The sequence below is a fragment of the Anabrus simplex genome, chromosome 14 (assembly GCF_040414725.1).
Source record: "Anabrus simplex isolate iqAnaSimp1 chromosome 14, ASM4041472v1, whole genome shotgun sequence".
NCBI lineage: Eukaryota > Metazoa > Arthropoda > Insecta > Orthoptera > Tettigoniidae > Anabrus > Anabrus simplex.
In genome coordinates this window covers 55,638,983-55,663,758 of record NC_090278.1, presented here as the reverse complement: position 1 = coordinate 55,663,758, position 24,776 = coordinate 55,638,983, and the positions used below count along the sequence as shown (strand labels likewise).

General features: G+C 38.8%; 1 protein-coding gene across 1 annotated transcript in view; it reads left to right on the top strand.

The window, feature by feature from the left end:
- The window catches only part of LOC136885586 (ATP-binding cassette subfamily C member 4), a 174,734-nt gene that overhangs the window by 132,359 nt on the left and 17,599 nt on the right, over window positions 1-24,776 (top strand). Inside the window, exons 20-24 of the mRNA XM_068230337.1 lie at window positions 2,048-2,175; window positions 5,212-5,457; window positions 8,662-8,831; window positions 16,225-16,354; window positions 20,854-20,964. Coding sequence (XP_068086438.1) covers window positions 2,048-2,175; window positions 5,212-5,457; window positions 8,662-8,831; window positions 16,225-16,354; window positions 20,854-20,964 — 785 coding nt within the window. The remainder of the gene's footprint in view (window positions 1-2,047; window positions 2,176-5,211; window positions 5,458-8,661; window positions 8,832-16,224; window positions 16,355-20,853; window positions 20,965-24,776) is intronic.

The window sequence follows — 24,776 nt, the reverse complement described above, 5'->3', positions numbered from 1 at the left end:
GTACTCGACTTTCAAACCGATTTCCTCTGCCATCTGTCTGCTAAACATATAACTTCTTGGAACCAGAGAATTCCCTGCACTTCCTAGATACAACTGACATGCACGGAATGCTAAACTAAAGTGTTTTGTTATATGTTTTCTTAGATAGAACAGACAGCTGACTGAATGTAAACACATTGCAGCAACATGGCTACACAAAAACCAGTTGAGTGAAGAAGATATTTGTTACAAATTAATTTAATATGTTGACGAATGCAATGGTAGTGAGTTTGAAGTTGTAGGTATGATAATAAAAATGGTATGAGAAGCAGTTGGAACAGAAGATGAACCTGAGGGAAATCAAAATATGGTATATTACACAGGACAGGAAATGCTCATTCAGGTACCATCTGTTAAAAATATTAGGCCTATTTGGACAAAATATAATTATCAGTTTTAATCATCCACTTGATTCTGTTTCGAACTATGGGCCTCTTTGTAATTACACAATATTCCAACTGATGTCAAATAATCTTCCATTCCCATTCAGTGAAAAATAATTTGTAATTTGTATGTCCGAGATGCAGTATGATTTGCTATGTAAATATCTTTATCCGACAAATCCCGGAAATGAAATAAATTGGGAGATTCAGGGTGAAGTCCTGTGTTATCTCCATTAAAAAGAAAATAAGAGCCCCATCAGGTCAAGCAATTCAGACTGACTTTAAGACCTAGCAATTTAACATTAACTTGTACCATGTTGGATGCTTCTTGATGTATCGTTCCGAACTGGGGGCTTCCTGCGTGTAATTAGGTGATCTCATTGTATCATTTTAGAATATATATAGCGTATTGTCCCTTGTTGCAAAATTTGAAACTGATATCTTAAGTGGTTTTTACGGAACAAATAGTTTAGTGAAGGTACTCCGCAACTATACCTGACAAGCAAATTATTACTCTAGGTTTCGCCAGACAGTGAGTCATAGATAGTCCGTGGGAAAGGGTAAAACAACACACATCATTCATGAAGTATATTTTGGACTTATGCCGTGTAATGAACTATATAAACACTCTGTGCTTTTCAAAAGGAACCTTGCCTTTCTTCATCAGGAGACAACAGAGAAATGAAACAACACATTAAAGGTTGCTAGGAGAAATCAACAAGGAACTTTAAATGGTGCCCTAAGATGTAAAAGGGACGCCAATTTAGCCCCATCCTAGAGATAATGAATGGCAACAGTAAAGCATCCTTCTCTAATGGTTCTGTTAATAGGTAGCCATGATTCACTGAGGTTGTAGCCTGTATCGCGGTTGAAATTTTCGGGATGTTTATGTATTTCAACTGCCTCCCTGATGATTCTTGGGCGATATTGCTCTATATGGGCAGGAACATCCACTTCTTGGAACATGACATCATTACCAGGTGTTAAGGCATGATCAGCAACAGCTGATTTATCGGCTGATTGAGTCTGTTACACCTGGTATGTTCTTTGATGCGGGTACATACCGTTCTCGAAGTCTGCCCAATATAAATCTTGCCACAAGTACAAGGAACTCTGTAGGTACAAGGTTGTTGCAATTTAGGCAAACTGTCTTTAGTTGGTTGCAGGAGTTGCCTAATCTTAATTGATGTTTCAAAAACAGTTCATACATGGTATTTTAGCAATACAATTCGTCGTGTTATGTATGTAAGGTAGGTAAGCAGTTCCTTTTACATCTTTTTCTTTAACAGATGTCCGATTATGCATCAATTTCAGAACCGTTGAAATCAATGCTCTCTGTAACCGTTGCTCTCAAAGGTGGTTCTCAAGGCGTTAATTTCCTCTTGTAGAACTGACACTTCACAAATCCTCCTGGCCCTGGTAGTTCAGAGTTGTAAGGATACTATGTTTCTGGGCAGGGTGATGGTGAGAATCTGCGTAGAGGTATCTATTGCTATGTGTAGCCCAAAATATACTTCATGAATAGTTACATGGGCCATAAAAGTCCAAATGATAAACATCATCATCATCTTGTCAGCTTTCTTAGCCGAGTAATAACAAATGAATGATTTTCTTTTCTTTGCCAGCCAAGAAACCACCTGCTGGTTGGCCTTCAGCAGGCAAGATTGAGTTTGTGAACGTCCTCTTGAAATATATGCCTACAGAGAAACCTGTACTAAAAGATCTCAACATCCTTATCAAGCCTACAGAGAAGGTGAGTGTAGCACTGCATGGAAATTGTAAGATGTTGACCAAGGAAGAACGGAGATTTTCTCTTAACTGGTTCATTTGATCAAATCTGAAAATATTCATTGAACGGAAGCCAAGAAAAGCCATTTTCATGTAAATTGGTTCTATGGGTTGTCAGTAATAGCCTAGTATCATATGGCACTGCAAGTCTCTTACAAGTGCAAATTTTGCAAATTTTGCTTATGTTATTAACTCTCCAGCAGGCACTGCTAAAAATTATACATGACCAGGTGTTCTTTATACCCCACACTTCAACATCACATAATAATGGTAAATATCTCATTTTCATCAAATTTTATTTATTCACATCACTAATAATTACAAGTGATATCATATTATACACTGTAGCAAGTAAAAATTCCACAATAAATGTTATTTGCATGCTTGAAAACTTTTCAGAAATTACATCCTATTACACAACCATATTCTAATACACAGGCTTTGCACAAGTTCTAATGTACTCTGTTCCGATCACAAGTTCATAAACTAACTTTAGGACAAGTATTCACGTTCTTCTTCGTTGTTGCAAGAATCACATGTGTAGGTAACTTTTACATGTTTCTTGCAAGCAAACTGATTGCAGGAAGTACACTGAATGGTGGTACTAATGTCTTTTGCTCGACCACATAAGTAACACCTTTCACGTTTCTTCACTGGTCCATTACGGTTTACTTCATCTACTGTAGGTATACGGTACATGCCGAGGAATGCTCCGATATTACACGGCAGTGATTTTAAAGTTGCTCGTTTTGTGAGCTGTGGATTCATGGCAGATAAAGACGAGCTTTTTAGGAAATTCCTTTTGGTTACCTTAGAATTTTCAGGATTTGAACAGAAGAGAATTTGAGTGTTGATTCCAGCTATGTTCAACAGTGAGTAAAACACTGCCATTGGCCATCGCCTTGTAATGCAAGAAACAATATATAAGTAATAATAATAATAATAATAATAACGTAAATGTTTCCACCTGTTATCAGAGCAGTCGAGGCCTAGGGAGTCTTTCACTTTCACACCCTTTGTCACCCTCGTCTTTCTTTGGCCGAAAACTTCATTTTTCGAAGTGTTGGATCTCTTCCATTTTTTTCTCTAATTAGTGTTAATAGAGGATGGTTGCCTAGTTGTACTTCCTCTTAAAACAGTAATCACCACCACTTTGTTCCTTAAATTGTCTTTTGGGTAGGAAAAAATTAATAACATGCATACCAGTACATTTCCATTTTACCATCATAGAGACTGTTATGCCTTTCAAATGTTCAGTCTGCAAGCCTCTGTGAATTTGCAAGGTGACCCTAAAGTCCATTAACAATTGACGAGGCAATACTTCATGGAATATTGGAGGTAGAGAGGTAATAATTCACACACATGATTGGTATGACATAGAGTTTTTTGGACACCAAAGTAAAGTACACAAAATGACCAACAGGTGGCGCTGGACAGCACCACGTCAAGTACAAATGGGCACACATACTAGACATGACATAGGGTTTTATTGATCCAATGACAAGTGTACAAGCAGACCAACAGATGGCTCTGGATACCAACACGTCAATGATGCCACATGAGACCCGTGTACGGTATAAAAGGAGCTGTCGTGAGAGAGAGCTTTTTTTTTTTTACTGTTAAACAAAGTCCAAGTTTGGCTGCTGCATTGCAAAGGTGTTATTTATCACTTAGACGCTGTCTAAAACCGATGTTCAACCGACCATATTTAAACACTACCAAGAATACTGTCTAACCTCAAATTTTAGGAGTGAATCACAATTAGAGGTAATGTGCCATAAAACATATGACACAAGGGACAGTCCGGTAACTGTCATCTTGACTACAATTCTTAGCAGCTGATATATTTTATTATATTTCAGATAATTTCCCTGAAATTATAGGCCACAACGTCCATATTGGAATAACTTGCCCGATCATCAGAGGGGTGACACATACATCATCCAGGAGGGATTCAGTTAGTACTTTTACAGCCAAGTAAGCACACATAATAGTGACACTAAAAAGTAGATTCTGTGTGTATTTGTGTGAGATTTTTTTTTTCTGATAATTGCCATGCTAATTCAGGTAAGTTTTTAGAAACTATGAAATAGGGAAAGGCAAGGACTGGGAAGGAAGAGAGCTGTGGTCATATTAACAGCCCCAGTATTTGCCTGATATAAACATGGGGTAACTACACAGAAAACAGTCTTCAGGGCTCCGATGGTGCGTTTCGAATGTATAGTATCTAAAATGCAAGCTACATCTATATGGCCTGTACAACTCATTGGGTTACATAGTACTATAGTTTCATCTTCCCTTCCCAGGAGGTATTTCAATTACACTCACCGTAACAACACTATAATCAAAACTACACTTCCTCGTATGGTAGCGTGTCACTTTAGTGTCGATAATCTTTTCTTATCTGTGGGCAAATCATGCTCATGCTTAGCCATATTTAAGTAATGTATAGGAAGACGACAACTGACTTATGTTTGGTGCATGCACCGACGAATTTCATTGGTTGTGACAAGCAAAGAATTGCATGGAAGATACTTCTATTTGCATTCTTGAACCAATGTTGAAACTTTAAATAATGTCTAGTTAAACACCGGTTGAACATTGTTTATGCAATGAAGATCATGATTGAATTAGATGTTGTTTAGGTTGACATTGTGTAAGGCTTTAAACTAGTCATGGTTTCTGCAATCAGCCCTATGCAATGTCAATCATGTGTATCAATTATTACCTCTCTGCCTCCAATATTTCGTGAAGTATTGCCTCGCCAAATGTTAATGGACTTTTGGGTCACTATTTACTTAGCAAATTCCCAATTCTCTGTTTGCACCTAGCTCTGTCTGTTGCTGTCTCTTCCTACACTCACCTTTACTTTTTCGATTTTACGATTGACTTACAGTGCCTGAGTCACCTTGTGGTGAGTCCATAATCTGTTGCAAATATTGCACTTTGATGTGATTTGGTGTTGAACACATGTTGTGATTTTCATGTTTTCTTGTTCCAGGTTGGTATCGTTGGACGTACTGGGGCAGGCAAGTCTTCGCTCATCTCCGCACTGTTCCGCCTTGCCTGGGTGGAAGGCAAGGTGTTGATAGATGAATTGGACACTAAAGACATCGCTCTACAAGAACTAAGGTCTAGAATATCCATCATTCCCCAGGATCCAGTCCTCTTTTCGGGGACAATGAGGAAGAATCTAGATCCCTTCGAGGAGTTTCCAGACTACATTCTATGGAAAGCTATAGAAGAGGTATTATAGATCATTTTCATTTATAATAATAGCAATGATGATGATGATGATGATGATGATGTAAGGAAGAACTAAGAAGCTCTGACACTGGTACAACATGAAGGTATTAGCTCTTTACAGGTACAATTGTCAGTGGATTAAGCTCCCATTTACATTAACATGACAGAATTGATTATTTTCACCATTTTGGTCCGTATTGACTTATATACAAATTTCCATAAAACAATTTTCCGCCTTGTCAATACTTTATACACTTTATTCTATTTTTTCTATTTTTTCTATTTTTTATTTTCTATTTTTCTATTCTATTTATTCTATTTAATTAAATTGGTAATTAAATAGAATAAAGTGTATAAAGTATTGACAAGGCGGAAAATTGTTTTATGGAAATTAACATGACAATCGTCACTCTTAAAAGGTCGATTTGATACATTCATTTTTTTTGTGGAACGATCTTGTGGATTTCATCTGTGACTGTGATGAAGAGTAGAGGGGATAATTCACTTCCTTGCCAAAGTCCAGTTTCTACTTTGAACTAGTTTGTATGTTTGTTCTGTATGTGACAAAAATTATGAAATATATTTGGTGCGATAGTTGAATAGTGATCATTAGACAAACATTCAGAACCATTCCAGGCACTGCTTTTGAATGTCGCTGGCAGTCTCGTTATTCACGAATGACTTAGTTTCAATGTGTAGAAATCTCCAGTAAGTTCTGCATTTTAGAATATCTCACGATGGCTAGCAGTCATCTGTGTGGCGTGTCCACATTTTGGACCCATACAGTAGTATTGTGAGGATAAGTATCAGAATGAGGTGGACTTCAGTTTTCATTGCAATGTTCTTCTTTCTCCGGAGGCATAATTTAAGTGAGACAAATGCTAAAGTTGTGTGTCTAATTCTGTTGAACCCTGTGGGTGGGGGATACAGATGGTAACCCCTGCCTGTCGTAAGAGGCAACTAAAAGGAGCGACCAAAGGATGATTGTATCAAGAACCATGAAACTGCTTGTGATTAGCGTCATCACACGGGGAACACCATGGGTTGCCTTTACTTGTGAGTAGAACTACTATGTGAGGAACACCACAGACTTACGTTGCCTGTGATTAGTACCATTATGTGAGAAACACCATGGGTCTGGACATTGGTTGTGATAAGATGCACTATATGAACGACACCATGGGTCTGCGTTGTCTGTGATTAGTACCTACGAGGAACACCACCGGAATACCGGCGTCCATGATTAGTACACCTAGGTGAGAAATACCATGGGTTTGCGTTGCCAATGAGTGGCGCTGTTATGTAACACCATAGGTCTGCGTTACCTGTGCAACATACAATATTTGTGAGTAGTACCATAATGTGTGGAACACCGTGAGTCTACGCTACTTTTGATTAGTAACGCAGCATGACAAATACCATGGTTTTACTGTATTAGCGATAAGTACCATTCTGAGGGGCCACTGACCTTTATTTTGGACCCCTTTAGACAACAAGCATCATAGATTCAGGATTGTGCTTTAGAAGCAGTCCCTTGGTCAGTAATACAATTGTTTATGATAGTTTCTGGGAAGATGGGGCATTGCAGGTCGGATCCACCGATTGTTTTAAATTTATATTCATCCGTTCATTCTTCATCATCATGTTTTGAATTCTGGTCAGTAGATGATTTTGGACTTTTAAATCGTCATTACTTTTCGTACCATTAGGGGCTGATGACCTAGATGTTATGCCCCTTTAAATAACAAGCAGCATCATCAATTCTGTTGTGGATATCCATTGAGAATGCCACTTTTATTTCTGACTAGCGACCCAAGGTACAGTTTGGCACACGAAATGTCATACACTGAAAATATGTATCTATATTTACTTGAAAAAGTGGTAGGAGTTCACAAAGGAGTGAGGGAAGGCTGCACTTTGCCCCCTCCCCCCTTTCAATTTTAAGGTTTACATTGAACAGGCAGTAAAGAAAATCAAAGGGAAAGGTAATCTCAGTCGAAAGAGGAAATGAAAACTCTGCAATTTGTCAATGATATTGTTATTTTATCTAAGTCTGCAAAAGATCTGGAGAAATTGCTGAACTTGGGGAATGAGTACAAGTTGAAAATAAATAAGTCCAAAAGAAAAGTAATGGAGTGCAATCAAAGTCAGGTGATGCACAGGAAATATTAGATTAGGAAGTGAAGTCTTAAAGGAAATAGATGAATATTGTTATTTAGTTTAAAATAACTAATAATGGTAGAAGTAATCAGGACATAAAATGCAGACTAGCATAAGCAAGGAAGGTCTTTCTTAAGAAAAGAAATTTGCTCCCTTCAGATATCTACTTTTTTGCAATTTGCTTTAAGTCGCACCGACACAGATAGGTCTTATGGCAACGATGGTATAGGAAAGGCCTAGGAGTGGGAAGGAAGTGGCTGTGGCCTTAATTAAGGTACAGCTCCAGCATTTGCCTGGTGTGAAAATGGGAAAGCACAGAAAACCATCTTCAGGGCTGCCAACAGTGGGGCTTGAACCCACTATCTCCTGAATGCAAGCCCACAGCTGTGTGACCCTAACCGTACAGCACTTGCTCGGTACTTCGAACTTTGATATAGGAATTAGAAAGATGTTTTTGAAGACTTTCGTCTGAACCATGCCATTGTATGGACGTGAGGCATGGATGATAAGTAGCTCAGAAAGAAAGAAAATGGGAGCTTTTGAAATGTGGTGTTACAGAAGAATGCTGGCGTGAGGTGGCTAGATCGAATCACGAATGAAGAGATACTGAATTGGAGAGAGGAGAACAGTTTGGTAACATTTGACAAGATGAAAGAGAGTGAATTGTAGGACATTTCTTAAGACACCCAGGACTTGTTCAGTTGGTTTTTGAGGGAAGTGTAGGTGGTAAGAACAGTAGGGGTAGACGAAGGTATGAATATATGAATATATGAGATTAGAGTAGATGAAGATGTGGTCGTTATGTAAAAATAAAAAAGTTGGTACAGGATAGGGTGATATGGAGAGTTTCATCAAACCAGTCTATGGACTGTTGACTGAAACAACAACGACAATATAGACATATAATTATTTAATCTAGTTACAAGTTTCAGTTGTTGGATATATATGCTAATAATTGTGATGCCAGCCATTACAAACATTTTTCTACACCCTTCATTTATTAATTGCTGGGCTCTGTGGATGCTAAGATTTCCTTTGTTTTTAGGTGGAACTGAAGGATGCTCTACACGAATCCCATGGTCTCGAATCCAGAGTTGCTGAAGGTGGCTCCAATTTCAGTGTGGGCCAGCGACAACTGGTTTGTCTGGCTCGGGCTATCCTCAGGAACAACAAAATCTTGATGCTCGACGAGGCAACAGCTAATGTAGATCCTCAGTAAGTATTAATGTTTTATGAAGACTTCATGTTTACCATTAGCTGCGTTGGTGGATTTAACAGTTGTCCATCTCACAATCCGGAGCTTGCTGGTTCGATCCTAGTTGAGGTAGTAGAGATTTGAAGGGTAGTAAAAAATCTTGTTGGTAGGTTAAAGATCTCTGGCATCACACTCAATGTCACCTGACATAATTAAATTAACTCAGCCATAGGAACTGTCCTATAGAATTCTGCTTTTCTTGTTAGACCGCAGCACATTCTGGTTGTGGCCGTGGCCATCATGATGATCATTTTCATTTCCCCTTGTCCAGCTCCTTCCACCACTACTCTTCAGTAATTGTATTCCAGTCCAGTCTTCTTTTTATTATACTGTTCTTGACAGAATCCATCCATCTTGCTCTGGGCCTCCCATTTGCCCTCTTTCCTTCTATCTTAGTCTCCAATACTTGTTTTGGTATCCTTCCTCCTTCCATCCTCATAACATGTCCAAACCATCTCAATTTATTCTTCTCCATCCTATCACTCAGTTTTTCTACCATCGAGCTCGATAGCTGCAGTCGCTTAAGTGCGGCCAGTGTCCAGTATTCGGGAGATACAGTGGAACCTTGATTATCCATTCCCGGAAAATACGTTTTCCAGGAATATGCGTTCAAATTACGTGGTCCCGCGAGCATCGTAATTAAATCACGTTGTAAAAGTCCCGCATTATCCGTTCCTCGAAGAAACGATTTCCCGGATCAACCGTCCAGAAATTCCAGTCCCATCAACGCTAAATCCTCGATCAATCGTTTTTTAATAAACTGTATCTCACAAAAGGACGGCTATGGCATATTTATGGATCTTGGCGTTAACGCCTCGTCACTGCGATAATTAAAGCAAGTACTGTACCGGTACTGGAAAAGCGATCGGCGGTGAACTTGCATAAGGGACCATCTTAGCATCGCATTCGGGTGGTATTGTTTGGAGAATCTCGGAAAATCATAAAGCAGAGAGTGGCGACAACAATTGCAAGGAGACACTGCGCATTTCGACAGCTCTGCTTGAAGACGGAACGAGTTTCGTCAAATGTTCACACTTATAAAACGTCCATATTATGTCCAGGGTTCAATGTTTATATTTTTACTTTTTTCGATCGTACTGCCGAAGAGGTTTTTGGCACTTTGCTCAGGGCACTGCAGAGTAACTGGGCTTTCAGGCAGGAATCGAAACTGCTTCTTAACACAAATTTAGTATTTTTGATATTATCGTACATGATTATGTTAGCGAGACCAAAACAGATGTTGCACCTTACATTAAAAAGAAAGAAAGCCATGTGAGGTCTTGGAATTGCCTATTACTGTTTAGGTCCTAATGTAAGACTGGGAATTTTACGTTTTCGTGTTAAAATACCAAAAACTGCAGTCCTTTTATTTGCGCACGTTACATTTTAAATGGTTGGCATAATTTCAAACTCGTACTGACATGTGCAGCGAGCGCGCTTTCCAGATGACCTCAAGGTCACGAATAACCGTAGTTTCTGAAGTTTTGATATTTCTTTTATCTTTCCAATTTGATTGGATTTGTGATGCGCAGAATTGAATATAATGCATTCGAGAACTTTTAAGAATCGATACTTACATTCAAAACCATGTTTTCGAGTTCAACATAACCTTTAAAAGTCGACGTAGGCCTAATTTACGCGGTACGAGATTTCCAGAAACTGACTACGAACAGTATACCGGAGACCAAATTTCAATGAAAGATTAAGAAATGAACGGATTTCGCATTCATTTTGGGTGCTTTCGTATCTAATGTGCTTTATTTTATTAGATGAGAGAATTAAAAACTACTTGTGGTCGATTGTCGTTTGGCTTGGCGTTATTAGATTTTTCAAAGAGTTTGGCTAGCTTAATCAAAGTCGCTGAACTGAAAGAAATTTCCACGGGAAACTGACGAAGATTCCCCTGTAAAACTGAATATAAAGTATCGAGATTTTGAACTCGCATACCGGTAATTAATGCGGTTTCGTGGTCTAACATGCCCGCCTCTCATCCAGAGGCCCGGGTTCGATTGCGACCAGGTCAGACAATTTTACCTGGATATAAGTCTGATTCCAGGTCCACTCAGCCTACGTGATTACCTTTAATTGTGGAGCTATCTAATGGTGAGATGGCGACCCCGATCTACAGAGCCAGGAATATCGGCCGAGAGGATTCGTCGCACTGACCATGCGCACCTCGTAATCTGGAGTCCTTCGGGCTGAGCAGCGGTCGCTTGGCAAGCAAAGTCCCACTGGGGCTGTAGTTTGGTTTGGTTTAGGAGTTTTGTAAGATTATAATTATACATATTTCATTTTTGTGATGTTTAGCCAAATTGTTGATGGTTTTCATTCATTCCTGGATTTTCCATTTTCCCGTATTGTACGTTTTATTCTCATGGTCCCTCAAAAAATGGAGAATCGAGGTTTCACTGTAGTAGGTTCGAACCCCACTGTCGGCAGCCCTGAAAATGGTTTTCCATGGTTTCCCATTTTTGCACCAGGCAAATGCTGGGGCTGTACCTTAATTAAGGCCATGGCCGCTTCCTTTCCACTCCTAGACCTTTCCTGTCCCATCGTCGCCATAAGACCTATCTGTGTCGGTGCGACGTAAAGCAACTAGCAAAAAAAAAAATTTTTCTACCCCTATCTCTTTTCTGACCTCGACATTTCTTACTCTGTCTCTCCTAGTTTTCCCTACCACACTCCTCAGGAACTTCGTCTCACTGGCCTGAATTTTACTCTCATTTCTTGCTGTCAAAATCTAAGTCTCTGATGCATACGTTAGTATAGGGGTATAGTACATCTTGTACGTTATCTTTTTAAATTTCATAGGAACTTCTCTGTTCCACACCAGGTTCCTTACAATCTGGTACAGTGGAACCTCGATTCTCCATTTTTGGGGGGACGTAAAACATGGGAAAATGGAAAATCCGGGAACAAATGAACCATCAAGAATTTGACGAAATGTCACAAAAATGAAATATGTATTATTATAATCTTATAAACACTCCTAAACCAAACCAAACCAAACTACAGTTCCAGTGGACCTTCCGCCTACCAAGCGACCGTTGCTTATCCTGAAAGCCTGCAGATTACAAGGTTACCCATGGTCAGTGTGACTAATCCTCTCGGCCGTTATTCCTGGCTCTCTAGACCGAGGTCCCCAGCTACCAATCGATAGTTCCTCAATGAAAGGTAATCGTAGAATGAGTGAGCCTGGAGTCAGCCCTCATATACAGGTAAAAATGCGTGACCTGGCCGGGAATCGAACCCGTGCCCTCCGGGTGAGAGGCAGACAAGTTAGATCGCGGGGCCAGCTTCAAACATTAATTACCGGTACGTGACTTAAAAATCTCGAAACTTAACATTCAGTTCTACCAGGGAAACTTGGGAAACTTCGTAAGTTTCCCGTGAAAACTTCTTTTAGTTCAGCAGCTTTGATCAGCCAAACTTCGAAAAATCTAATACCAGTAGTGCCAAGTCAAACAACAATCGACCGCAAGTAATTTTCAATTCTCTAATCTAATAAAATAAAGCACATTAGATACAAAAGCGCTCAACATGATGGCAAAATCCCTCTTTTTAATCTTCCAGTTTAATTTGGTCACCAGTATACAGTTTGTATTCAGTTGATGAAATCGTGTATCGCGTAATATGGTTTCAAGAATATGGTTTCGAATGTAAATATTGATTCTCGAAAGTTCTCGAGTGCATTATATTCATTTCCGCCCGTCACTAATCACAGTCAAATTGGAAAGAGAAAAAATATCATCAAAACTTCAGAAATTACGGTTATTCATGACCTTCAGCTCAGCTAGAAAGTGCGCTCGCTGTACAAATCGGTACGAGTTCGAAATGCTACAAACTTTTTAAATGTAACATGCGCAAATAAAACGACTGTGGATTTGATGACATTTTAACACACAAACGTGAAATTCCCAGTCTTATATTAGGACCTGAACAGTAATAGGCAATCCCAAAACCTGCCATGGCTGTATGTATATAAGGTGCAACATCTGGTCTGGTCTTGAAAACATAATCATATACGATGATATTAAATAAATTTGTGTTAAGAAGGAGCAGTTTTGATTTCTGCCTGAAAGCCCAGTGACTATACAATGCCCTGAGGGAAATATCGGAAACCTGTCCCGCGATAAAATTGAAAAAAGTAAAAAATATAAACATCTAACCTTGGACATAATGTAGACGTTTTGCAAGTCGAACATTTGACAAAACTCATTCCGTCTTCAAGTAGAGCTGTCGAAATGCGCTCTGTCTTCTTCCAATTGTGTTGGCCACTCTCTGCTTTATGATTGCTGAGGATTCTCTAAACAATACCACCTGAATGCGATGCTAAGATGGTCCCTTATGCAAGTTCACCGCCAATCGCTTTTCCAGTACAGTACTTCCTCTAATTATCGCAATGACTGGACGTTAACACCAAGATCCGTAAGTATGCCATAGCCGTCCTTTTGTTAGATACAGTTTCTTGAAAAACATGATCGAGGATTTAGCGTTGATGGGACTGAAATTTCTGGACAGTTGATCTATGAAATCGTTTCTTCGAGGAACGGATAATACGGGATTTTTACAATGTGATTTAATTAGGATGCTTGCGGGACCATGTAATTTGAACTAAGAATGCGGGAAAACGTAGTTTCCGGGAACGTATAATCGAGGTTCTACTGTAGAACATATTTCCCGCTTGTACCCTTCTGCGGATCTCCTTACCCAGCCTTTTGTCTTGCATTATTTCACTTCCCAAATATTTGAAGTATTCAGTAATCTCAAGGTTTTGTCCCCTGATACTAACGATTCCTTTTCCTTCTCTTTCTCCTTTTATCTTCATCACTGTTTTGCTCTTCTCGACACTGATTTTCATACCATATTTCTCAATATTGTCATTTAAAGCCTCTAGTTGGATTTGCACCTCTGTATTGTTGACTCCCCAGATCACTGTATGTCATCTGCAGACTACAATATTTTCATATCCCCTCCATGTGTTGCTTTTGTTTCCTTTATAATTTCATCTATAACCATTCTAAACACAAGTGGAGACAATACATTCCCCTGTCTAAACCTATCTGTTCTCCCCACTGGAATCTGGACACAACTGAAACAATTCTTATACAGTAGAACCTCGATTATACGTTCCCGGAAGCTACATTTTCCCGTATTATCCATTCAAATTACATGGTCCCGCGAGCATCCTAATTAAATCATGTTGTAAAAATCCTGCATTATCCGTTCATCAAAGAAACGATTTCCCGTATCAAGCGTTCAAAAATTTCAGTCCCATCAACGCTAAATCCTCGATCACGCGGTTTTCAAGAAACTGTATCCCACGAAAGGACGGCAACGCATACTTGCAGATCTTGGTGTGAACGTCCAGTCATTGCGGTAATTTGAGGAAGCGGAAAAGCGATCGACGGTGAACTTGCATAAGGGACCATCTTAGCATCGCATTCGGGTGGCATTGTTTAGAGAATCGAAACCACAAAGCAGAGAGTGTCCACAACAATTGGAAGGGAACAGAGCACATTTCGAAAGCTCTACTTGAAGACGGAACGAGTTTCGTCAAATGTTTGTACTTGCAAAGCGTCTACATTATGTCCAGGGTTAGATGTTTACTTTGTTCTTTTTCTTTTTTTTGCGAGTGTATAGCCGAACAGGTTTTCAGCACTTCCCTCAGAGCACTGTATAGTCACTGAGCTTTCAGGCAGGAATGTAAACTGCTCCTTAAGTAACACAAATTTAGTATTTTAATATTATCGCATACGATTACGTTATCGAGACCAGAACAGATGTTGCACCTTCTTACATACGTAAAGCCATGGGAGGTTTTGGGATTGCCTATTACTGTTTTGGTCCTAATGTAAGACTAGGAATTTCACGTTATTGTGTTAAAATTTTAAAACCGCAGTCGTTTTATTTGTGCACGTTACATGTAAAAACCTTTGCATCATTTCTCTAGAGTTATTTGTTTGTTTTAATGTTGTCAATCTTATGTTAATTTTAAGGACACTTCCTCTAAAGCATTACTTTGTCAATTTATATATTTTTCATCTAAACAGTGTTATGTGGCTGAAGATGTTGATAATATACGAAACATGTACCACTTTTAACCATTAAAAATTGCCTTAAGCAATCATTGTATCGACTAGATGGGAAAATAAATACTTAATTGTGAATCTATTGAAGTGCGATACGGACCATGAAGCTGATTTTATGTAATTAGACAGCGAGCATGATTTCCAGCTGAGGTCAAGGTCGCGAATAACCGTAAATTCGGACGTTTTGATGATATTTTTTCTCTTTCCAATTTAATCGTGATTAGTGACGGACATAATTGAATATAATGCATTCGAAAACTTGAGGAATCGATACTTACATTCGCAACAATATTCTCGAGTTCAACATAACCTTTAAAATTCAATGTAGGCCGTAGGCCTAATTTGCGCGGTACAAGATTTCCACAAACTGACTATGAACAGTATACAGGTGACCAAATTACAATGGAAGATTTAAAGAAAAAGGGATTTCGCCATCATGTTGGGCGCTTTTGTATCCAATGTGCTTTATTTTATTAGATTAGAGAATTTTGTTTGGCTTGATGTTATTAGGTTTTTCGAAAAGTTTGACCGATCAAACTTGCTGAACTGAAAGAAGTTTTCAGCGGAAACCGACGAAGTTTCCCCGGTAAAACTGAATGTAAAGTTTCGAGACTCTTAAGTCGCGTACCAGTAATTAATGTTTGAAGCCGGCCCCGCGATCGAACTTGCCTGCCTCTCACCCATAGGACCCAGGTTCGATTCCTGGCCAGGTCAGGCATTTTTACCTGGTTATGAGGGCTGGTTCCAGGTTCACTCATTATACGATTACCTTTAATTGAGGCGCTATTTAATGGTGAGATGGCGACCCCGGTCTAGAGAGCCAGGAATAACGGCCGATAGAATTCGTCACACTGACCTCGTAATTACCTCGTAATCTGCAAGCGTTCAGACCGAGCAGCGGTCGCTTGTTAGGCAGAAGGCCCATTGGGTCTGTAGTTTGGTTCGGTTTAGGGGTGTTTGTAAGATTTTAAGTATACATATTTCTTTTTTGTGATGTTTAGCCAAATTGTTCATGGATCATTCATTCCTGGATTGTCCGTTTTCCCGTGTTGTACGTTTTTTTTCGGTGGTCCCTCCAAAAACGGAGAATCAAGGTTCCACTGTATATCGCTTTCACTAGTTCCCATGATTGTCTTCCACACTAACTGTATATGGTTTAATGTCATGATAATAATGTTTTACCTTAGAAACTGTCACATATCTGTGTTTCCTTTACCTTTTTCCTATGACAATATTAAAAGGTATCATAATTCAATTGCAGGACGGATGGACTGATTCAAAGCACCATAAGGAGGAAATTCAAAGACTGCACGGTGCTGACAGTGGCTCATAGATTGAACACCATCATGGATTCTGACAAGGTCCTCGTCATGGAGAGAGGAAGGATGGTTGTAAGTACTATAATAATAATAATAATAATAATAATAATAATAATAATAATAATAATAATAATAATATTGAACGACTAAAAACCCAAGAAAAACTATAACCGCTAGTAAAAATATTTTAAAAGCGCTAAGTATACCATCCAAAATTAAAACACCCCTGAACCAGTAAGCCCATTGGACTACCCCTCAGTACAAACCAACGTATCACTCCCAGATAATCTCGAACAAAAGGGATGGTTTCCCAGTAATGCTGAGAAGGTCAGCGCTTAGTATACTAAACGAAGAATATCCTGTAGATCATTGGTTAAGAGTCTTCACAGACGGCTCAGAAATACATGAGAGGAGCAGGCGCTGGAGTTTTCTGCCAATTATTCTCACAGTATGCTCCAGTAGGTACATAATAAATTTGGTGGAGAAATAGAAGCGATCTATCTTGCCCTACAAAATCTAGTTTGTAGAGTCAGTTCATTTGAAAAAGCAGTCCTGCTCACAGATTCACTAGCTGCCATACAAGCAGTACTCTCAAACACCAAGCCCCATTCATCAAGAATTCATGACATTACACATCTACTAACAAAATTAAAAACTTAGAGGGAAACATCACTTTACAATGGATCCCTGCACATGTAGGAGTAGGAGGCAACGAACTGGCAGATAAACTAGCAAAAAAAGCACTAGTACCTACATGAGAACCAAACCTCTGGCAGCTAACTCTTTCAAGAAGATAATCACAAATATAAACCCTGAAAAATGGAAGAAAGAAACTACCCAACTTACTACAATGAAGAAATGGAAAAAAATAAATGACCTACAGGACAAAAATAAAGGCAAGCCAAGGAAAGATAAGAGTGAAGATCTTCAGATTGGAAACAGGACATGACTGCTTAGCTGCACATCTAGCTAGAATCAAAATATGCCTGATGGAAAAGTGTACCATCTGCAAAATTACTGGATCAGTGATGGACGCAAAACACCTACTACTTCAGTGCACAGAACTCAACCCAACCTTAGAAAATAAGGCAATTTACCAGCCCTATACTGGACAGCCAGGAACAAGATGAAACAAGACCCCACCCTAATACATCTGTACTTTATTAATGTTATTTGTATATTATTGTTGTCTAGAGATATCAATTTTGTATTGGAGTTACTTCCCAATAAAGCCATAGGTTACAACACATTTACAAAAGCATTTGAATTTTCCTCCTGCCTGAACACAACACTCAAGTGTTGTTGACGTAAACATTGGATTTCAAACAACGATCATCTCAAATGTTCCATATTGAAGAACCAGCAAGAGTTTTACATAATGACGGTTACATCTAGCCATAACAAAGGAACATTTTAGCTTCAATCTCTTCACCTCTGTTTTGACTGATTTGAACACCATGGGCATTAATTTTTATTCTCTTCTTAGACACTATTAAGCAAGAAATGTTTAAAGATGTTTTAAACCTGTCCATGTGTTTAATTTTTAAATTAACTGTCCTTCTACTTTGTTTATTGTGACTTTCAAATAACATCAAGGAAATACAGTGGAACCTCGATATCTCAAATCACCTCGGGAGCTAAATTTTTATTTTGAGGTATTGAAATTTTTTGAGAATGTATATCACATAATTGTATCATATGTATCTGTTGTCTTATAATGAATATATTAATTTTAACAGTATTTAAAATTATACAGACAAACTTTATTTTATGGCATCACTTTAATTATAACACTTATTATAGTAACTTTTTAGAGGACAGGATACAGTACAAACAGTAGTGAAACAAGAAACATACCTCCGTTAACACCTTTGAAAAGAATTTTTTAGTCTCTTTTGTTTTTTACTGTTAACCTTCTTTTCTTCCACATACTTTTCAACAACATTTATTGCTGTGAAAACACTGTAATTTACATTCGCCTGACTCTGTATGGTACAAGAGAAGGCAGCTCCAACTCTTCTTTTTGGGAATGGTCTTCTTCTTCTCCTCCTTCTTCTTGCTCGGCAGCAGCGTTGATGGTATCTATAGAAGGCTCGACCACTATAATGTCAGAGTCCAGATTTATGTAAGCCTCAAAATCAGCTTCGCAGTTAGCAAGCTGCTGATACACCCCCCTTTTCTTAATGAACAAGAGTGACCTCTTCCTCTTTGTGTTCTAATGCTCTTGAGTCACCTTTCAAAAGAATCCTGCTTTGCGGAAGCAGTCTACAATTATTTCCTCCTTTACTTGGCATTGTTATTGGCTGTAGTAGATAAATGTTGGTTAACGACTCCTCGGATTCAATTTCTCTCAGTATTCTCTGAACAGCCTTCTTCCCATTGAAATGCTTCAAGCTTGGTCCATGGGCTCTAGTTTAGATGTTAAGTTTGGTGGCAAGAAGACCATGCACACTGCCTTTAACTCCTGAATGAACACCTTAGGATGAGCAGGACAGTTGTCTACAAAAAAGAGGATTTTCCTTCCTTCACACTGAAACTTCTTGTCAATACCATGCAGCCGAGAATCATAAATGGAGCTTGTCATCCGCGACTATAGGGGTTGATTTCGAAGTGACCAGTAATTAATTTACACCCAAGAAACAGCGAGGCTTCACCGATTTTCTGACCAATAGAAGTTTTAGATTTTTGGTTCCCGTCATATTAGTTCCTAATATCACTGTAACCCTTTCTTTACTTGTTAACTGTTCCTCACAAACCACAAATGATGTATTGCACGGTTCCTGTTGTACTATATTTTACTATATCTCTAATCTTCTCATTTTTCATCTTATCCATTCTTGTCTCTCCTATCCTGTTTCTCAGAAATTTCATTTCACTTGCCTGTATCCTGGTTATGGCTCTCTGCCTCATTACCCAAGTTTCTGCTCCATACATCAGAAAGAACTTCAAGTGCGAGACAGCCTTATAGACAAAGTGAAAATGTTGTATAGTGGAAACAGAAGCTGTATTCAAGTAGGATGTGGTTTGTCAGACTGGTTTGAAACAAAGAGAGGAGTGCAGCAGGGCAGCTCATTGTCACCACTTCTATTTATTATTGTAATGGATGTAGTAATGAAATCTGTTAAAAGGAAAGAACATGGAGATATCAAAGCCTTCACATTTGCAGATGTTGCAATCTGGAATGACTCAGAAGAGGAATTGGGAGAGAGAATGCAAAGCTGGAATGAGGAGTTTAAGAAATATGGTTTAAACATCAGCAAGACCAAGACGGTGGTGATGAAAGTGTATGGGGAAGGAGCAGAACCAATAGTCATGTTAAATGAAGCTCAACTGGACAGCGTTCCAGTTTTCAAATACTTGGGTAGCGTTATATCAAATGACAACCTAGCAAAACATGAGGTGAACAATCGAATCAATAAGGCAACACAATTTTACCACCAGGTAAGACACCTGCTGTGGGATGAGCAAATACCCATGAAAACAAAAATGACATTGTACAAGTCCTATTATACACCAATTCTTACATACAGTCTCGAAACCACAACACTGACCAATAGAGATAATTCCAAACTTCAGGCAGCTGAAATGAAATTCCTACGCACTATGATCCAGAAAACCAGGAAAGACAAGATTAGGAATGAGAAAATTAGAGAAGAAGTAGGAATAGATGATTCTCTCCTCAATAAGATTCAGATATCAAGACTGAAGTGGTTTGGTCACATGAAGAGGATGCCAGTAAACAGAACTGCAAGGAAGGAATTTGACAGAAAGGTAGAAGGAAGACGACCCGTGGGAAGGCCACGAAGGAAATGGATAGATTTAGTTAAGAGCGATGTACTGCTGAGAGGTGATGATTGGGACAAGTTGGTGGAGGAAGAATGGTACAAGGACAGGATGAGATGGAGGAGGCTCATATACCACACCCGGGAAACTGGAGATGGTTTAGGATGATGATGATGATGACATCAGAATAAGTACATAGTAAGTCCTGCATATCACTCTTTTGCTTCTCTGAGGGTTATCCTTGCTCCAAACCAGGCTTCTGACACTTTCCAGGAATGCTCCTGCTCGTCTTCCAGGCTCGATTATTTTCTTATCATTTCTTCCACTTTCCTCTCTTGTACTTCCCAGGTACTTGAAACTCTCTACCTTCCTAAGCTTCCTCCAAGCATTATCCCTCTTGTAGGTCTCTCCTTCTTTCTAGTTGTGATCACTCTCTCTCTCTTTTTGGCATTAAATTTCATTCCATATTGTTTCAGCTCCTTTTCCCATGCATGTAACTTTCCTGGATATCCTCTTCCTTTTTTTCCCCCCAGACTAACAGGTCATCTGCAAACATCATCACTTTCATTTTTTTCCTTCTCTAATTTTCCTTGTTTATGGGTAGAGAAATTAGGGGTTGGGATAAGTTATCAAGAGTAATGTTCAATAAATTTCAAAGTTCTTTGAAATCACTTAGTAAGGAACTGGTTAAAAGAGTGATACGGAATCTCCAACTTGGCTGATGATTCTACATGCGGATCAGTGGTGATTGATTGAATATCTGAAGTGTATTTTTGTCTGTCTTGCAGGAGTTTGATCATCCTCATATCTTACTGAAGGACAGTAATGGGTATTTCTATGGGATGGTTCAGCAGACAGGGAAGGCCATGGCTGAACAGTTGGCAAAGATTGCTGAGGAGGTAAGTGAAATCTTAAATATGAAGGGGGTTCAATATATAATGTAACTTTTTTTCTAAAAGCAGGTTGGTTTTATTGAGAATTCAAATACACCATGTTATTCCCAAATCCTTTTGCTACAATACCCTATTTTTCAATGTTACGGCCTTACGCCACTGCGATGTGAGGGCCTGTATGTCTGCATAATACCACTCAACTGGTCGATGTCGGAGCCAACGTCACGCTGCATCGCTAACTTCCCCATTATTACATGTTATGAGTCTCATTATGATAGCCGTATTGGAGTACAGAATGTAAAAGTTTCAAACAAATTTATTAAAAAACCACCATTCCTATACTTTACAATCTTTAAGATACAAATATTACATATATGTCAACATGGGACATGTTTCACTTAGGCTTTGTAAGCATCTTCAGCCATACTTAATCTAAAGCTACTGTAAGTCAGGGCCCTGAACTGGGTTACTCATTAAAGTATAATACATGCTTTAATACAAGATAAGTCATAAAAATCTAGTCTAGGGAAAACAATGCTGGATTAATTAAGATATCGAAAAATAAATCTTCAAACGTTGTTGGTTGAGAATCGGGTACATAGAATTACTTCCCCATTATCCGTGCAGTGCTTCCCGCAAAGTGCATCCTTCCTTGGGCCAAACAGATGGAAGTCAGAAGGTGTGAGATCTGGGCTGTAGGATGGATGAGGAAGAACAATCCACTGAAGTTTTGTGAGCTCCTGTCCGGTGCGCAGACTTGTGTGAGGTCTTACGTTGTTGTGGATTAGGCTCACCGTGCGGTTGTCCACTGCCAGGTCTCCATAGACATTCTGCAAGTGCCTATGATTATCTGTGATGCCCTGGTTTTCTGCCAAAAGAAACTCAATAACTGCTCTCCGTTTGGTACGCACCTCCGTTACAGACGTCATTTTGAAGGCTAGCGCTGCCACCTATTGGGAATTAATGAAACTCTGTGAGACAAAGTGAGAATATTCAAAGATGTCCCAAACAAAATTTCAATTTTTTAAAACCGAAATTGGCCGAGAAATAAAATGTGTTGCGTTATATATTGAAGCCCCGTGCATTACCAGGTAGGATATACAGTAAACGTGAATAAGTTCCTTTTTTAAGGACTACGGTATGGCAAGCCAAACCTGTATCATGTAGACCTATTATAGTGTGTCAACTACAACAACGCATTAACAGAGAAATTATTAATTCTTGAAGAACTTCTTATAAATTCTGTGTTAAACTGTAAAGGCTGGTTTACACAGGTAGATTAGTTATGCTAGTAGAGAATTAAGGAGATTTAATGGTTATTAATTTGGCACAAAGAGGTTCCTTACTTGATATCTTAGAGAACATACTATATATATTCACAGTGATCAATATATTAACCCTGAATACAATTTAAATTAAATTAATGAAAAATTAGATTCTCTATCTGAAACTTTTATTGCGCTGCTTTGTAGATAATGATAGGTCCCATCCTCAACCAATGGTAACTTCACCTGCTCCTCCTACAGTTCCTTTACCAATCATGTTAAGTTCAGTCCCCTCCCCTCCTGCCATTCCTCCTCAAGACCTTGAGAGTACAGCATATGATAAACAGGGTTAGCGTCACAAAACCATGCACGTAAATATATCGTTCAACTGGGAAAAGGAGGTTAGTCACAACTTTATTACTCACAAACACATCAGACTACACTTTTTGTGTTTCTGTGGCATTCAATTAACTTTAACTTTCTAATTACAGGCAATTATACCACCAAGACATATGCTATTATGTTAATCGTTATTGGCAGCAAACTAAATCACGAAACATCAATTAATAATCAGATATCGCCTAGTCCAATTAGCAGACTTTTAACTAATGAAACATCAAGAGGATTTTACGACAAGTGGATAACAGCGCGCACTGAAGATTTTAACATGACATTTTCTTAATAAGTACATTTAAACATTCACAACGAAGCCTCCATAGCTCAGGTGGCAGCACGCCAGCCTCTTAGCGCTAGGTTCCGTTGTTCAAAACCCGGTCACCATGTGAGATTTGTGCTGGACAAAGCAAAGGCAGGGCAGGTTTTTATCCGGGCACTCCGGTTTTCCTTGTCATCTTTCATTCCAGCAACACTCTCCAATCTCATTTCATTTCATTGATCATTCATTAATCATTGCCCCAGAGGAGTGCGACAGGCCTCGGCAGCCGGCACAATTCCCATCCTCGCCGCTATAAGGGGGCTTCTTTCATTCCATTCTTGACCCGGTCAAATGACTGGAAACAGGCTGCGGATTTTCATTTTCATTTTCAAACATTCATAACATCATTCTTGTTTACATTTTAAATGTTTTTATCTAGGGTAGGTATATGTCAATTTTTTGCAATCTATTGAAGATTATCCAATTAGGATCAAAACATTATAGATGTGACAAATGTGAAATTGAAGTTTTTAAAATTCACATTATGCTATAATGTATTGAGTAAGGAGGACACTGTTTAATAATAAATCAATGTTATGGTGATTTAAAATAATAATAATAATAATAATAATAATAATAATAATAATAATAATAATAATAATATTTACTTTACATCCCTCTAACTACTTTTACGATTTTAGGAGACTCCAAGGTGCCAGAATTTAATCACAATGTTTGCTCATATCTGTGGAGGTAATCACGCAGTGTATTCTCGCCACTGCCGTCGCCGTCCTGCACCTCTTCAAAATCAACTTGAACTTATAGCCCCTATCAGAACCATCAATCCACCTACATCGCCTAGCTGTTGCCTTTTTACCATCCCGTACAGTCGAGGATCTAATTTGCTTTGTCACCATTTATTTGCTAAATATCCCCCCCCCCCCCCCTACAGCCCTACAGCACACCCTTAGTTCTCACTCACAAGCTGCAGCAATTACACATATTATCTTCAATTTCTAACCACCCTTCCAGCCTAATTTTGCACTTCAGCTTTACACTATCGGAAACCCTTGTTTGAATATATTCACAGCCCGATCAGCCCAAGCAACTACGCCATAGAATCGCATGACTGAACTTACATTCTATTCACCATAGGCTTGTGAGTGAACTAGAGAAATGAAATGCCATTCTTCACATATATGCTACCCTGTCTTCAAAATAGAGCACCTCGGCAAAGGAACAAATGTGAAATATATATACAGTGAAACCTTGTTCGTGCCTTCCTCATTAACTCATTTTCCCGCTTAGCATGTCGTAAATTTGAAGTCCCGATTCTCATCGTATTAAATCTATATAAAAATTCCTCACTTATCCCGTCATGAATTTTCTCTATTACCGCTTAATACGATCACATTTTTCCTAGCCCTGAAAATGTTATTTGTCGTTCATTGTGGAAGGAACTTGATTTCCAACTCGGGTAAGAGCCCTCGCTGCAGTTGTCTGATAACTGGAAAAGGCCTTGAATTCTTGAATTTCACGAGATAAATTGCACCTTCAGGGAGCAAACCATTAGTCTCAGAAATGCTCAGTTCTGCTTGCAGGTTAGCAGTGAAACTACAGAACACCACAATGAGCTTGTTTGTGCTTCTATTTCACATTCCATTCTGAAGTTAGAAATGTATTTCATGTTTAGTTATACAGTGAAGGGTTGTGAATATTTGTCGCATGATAGCCTAATTATGGATACAGGAAAAGTCGTGAAATTTCTTACAAATGAAGACAAAATTAAAGTCTGTTGACTGGCATCCACATCTTCAAGTGCTCAGAATTGGCATGAATATTGAAACTCCCACCTTCCAGCTTCAACTTGATCACTCGAATCGTTCTTGGTCGGTTGA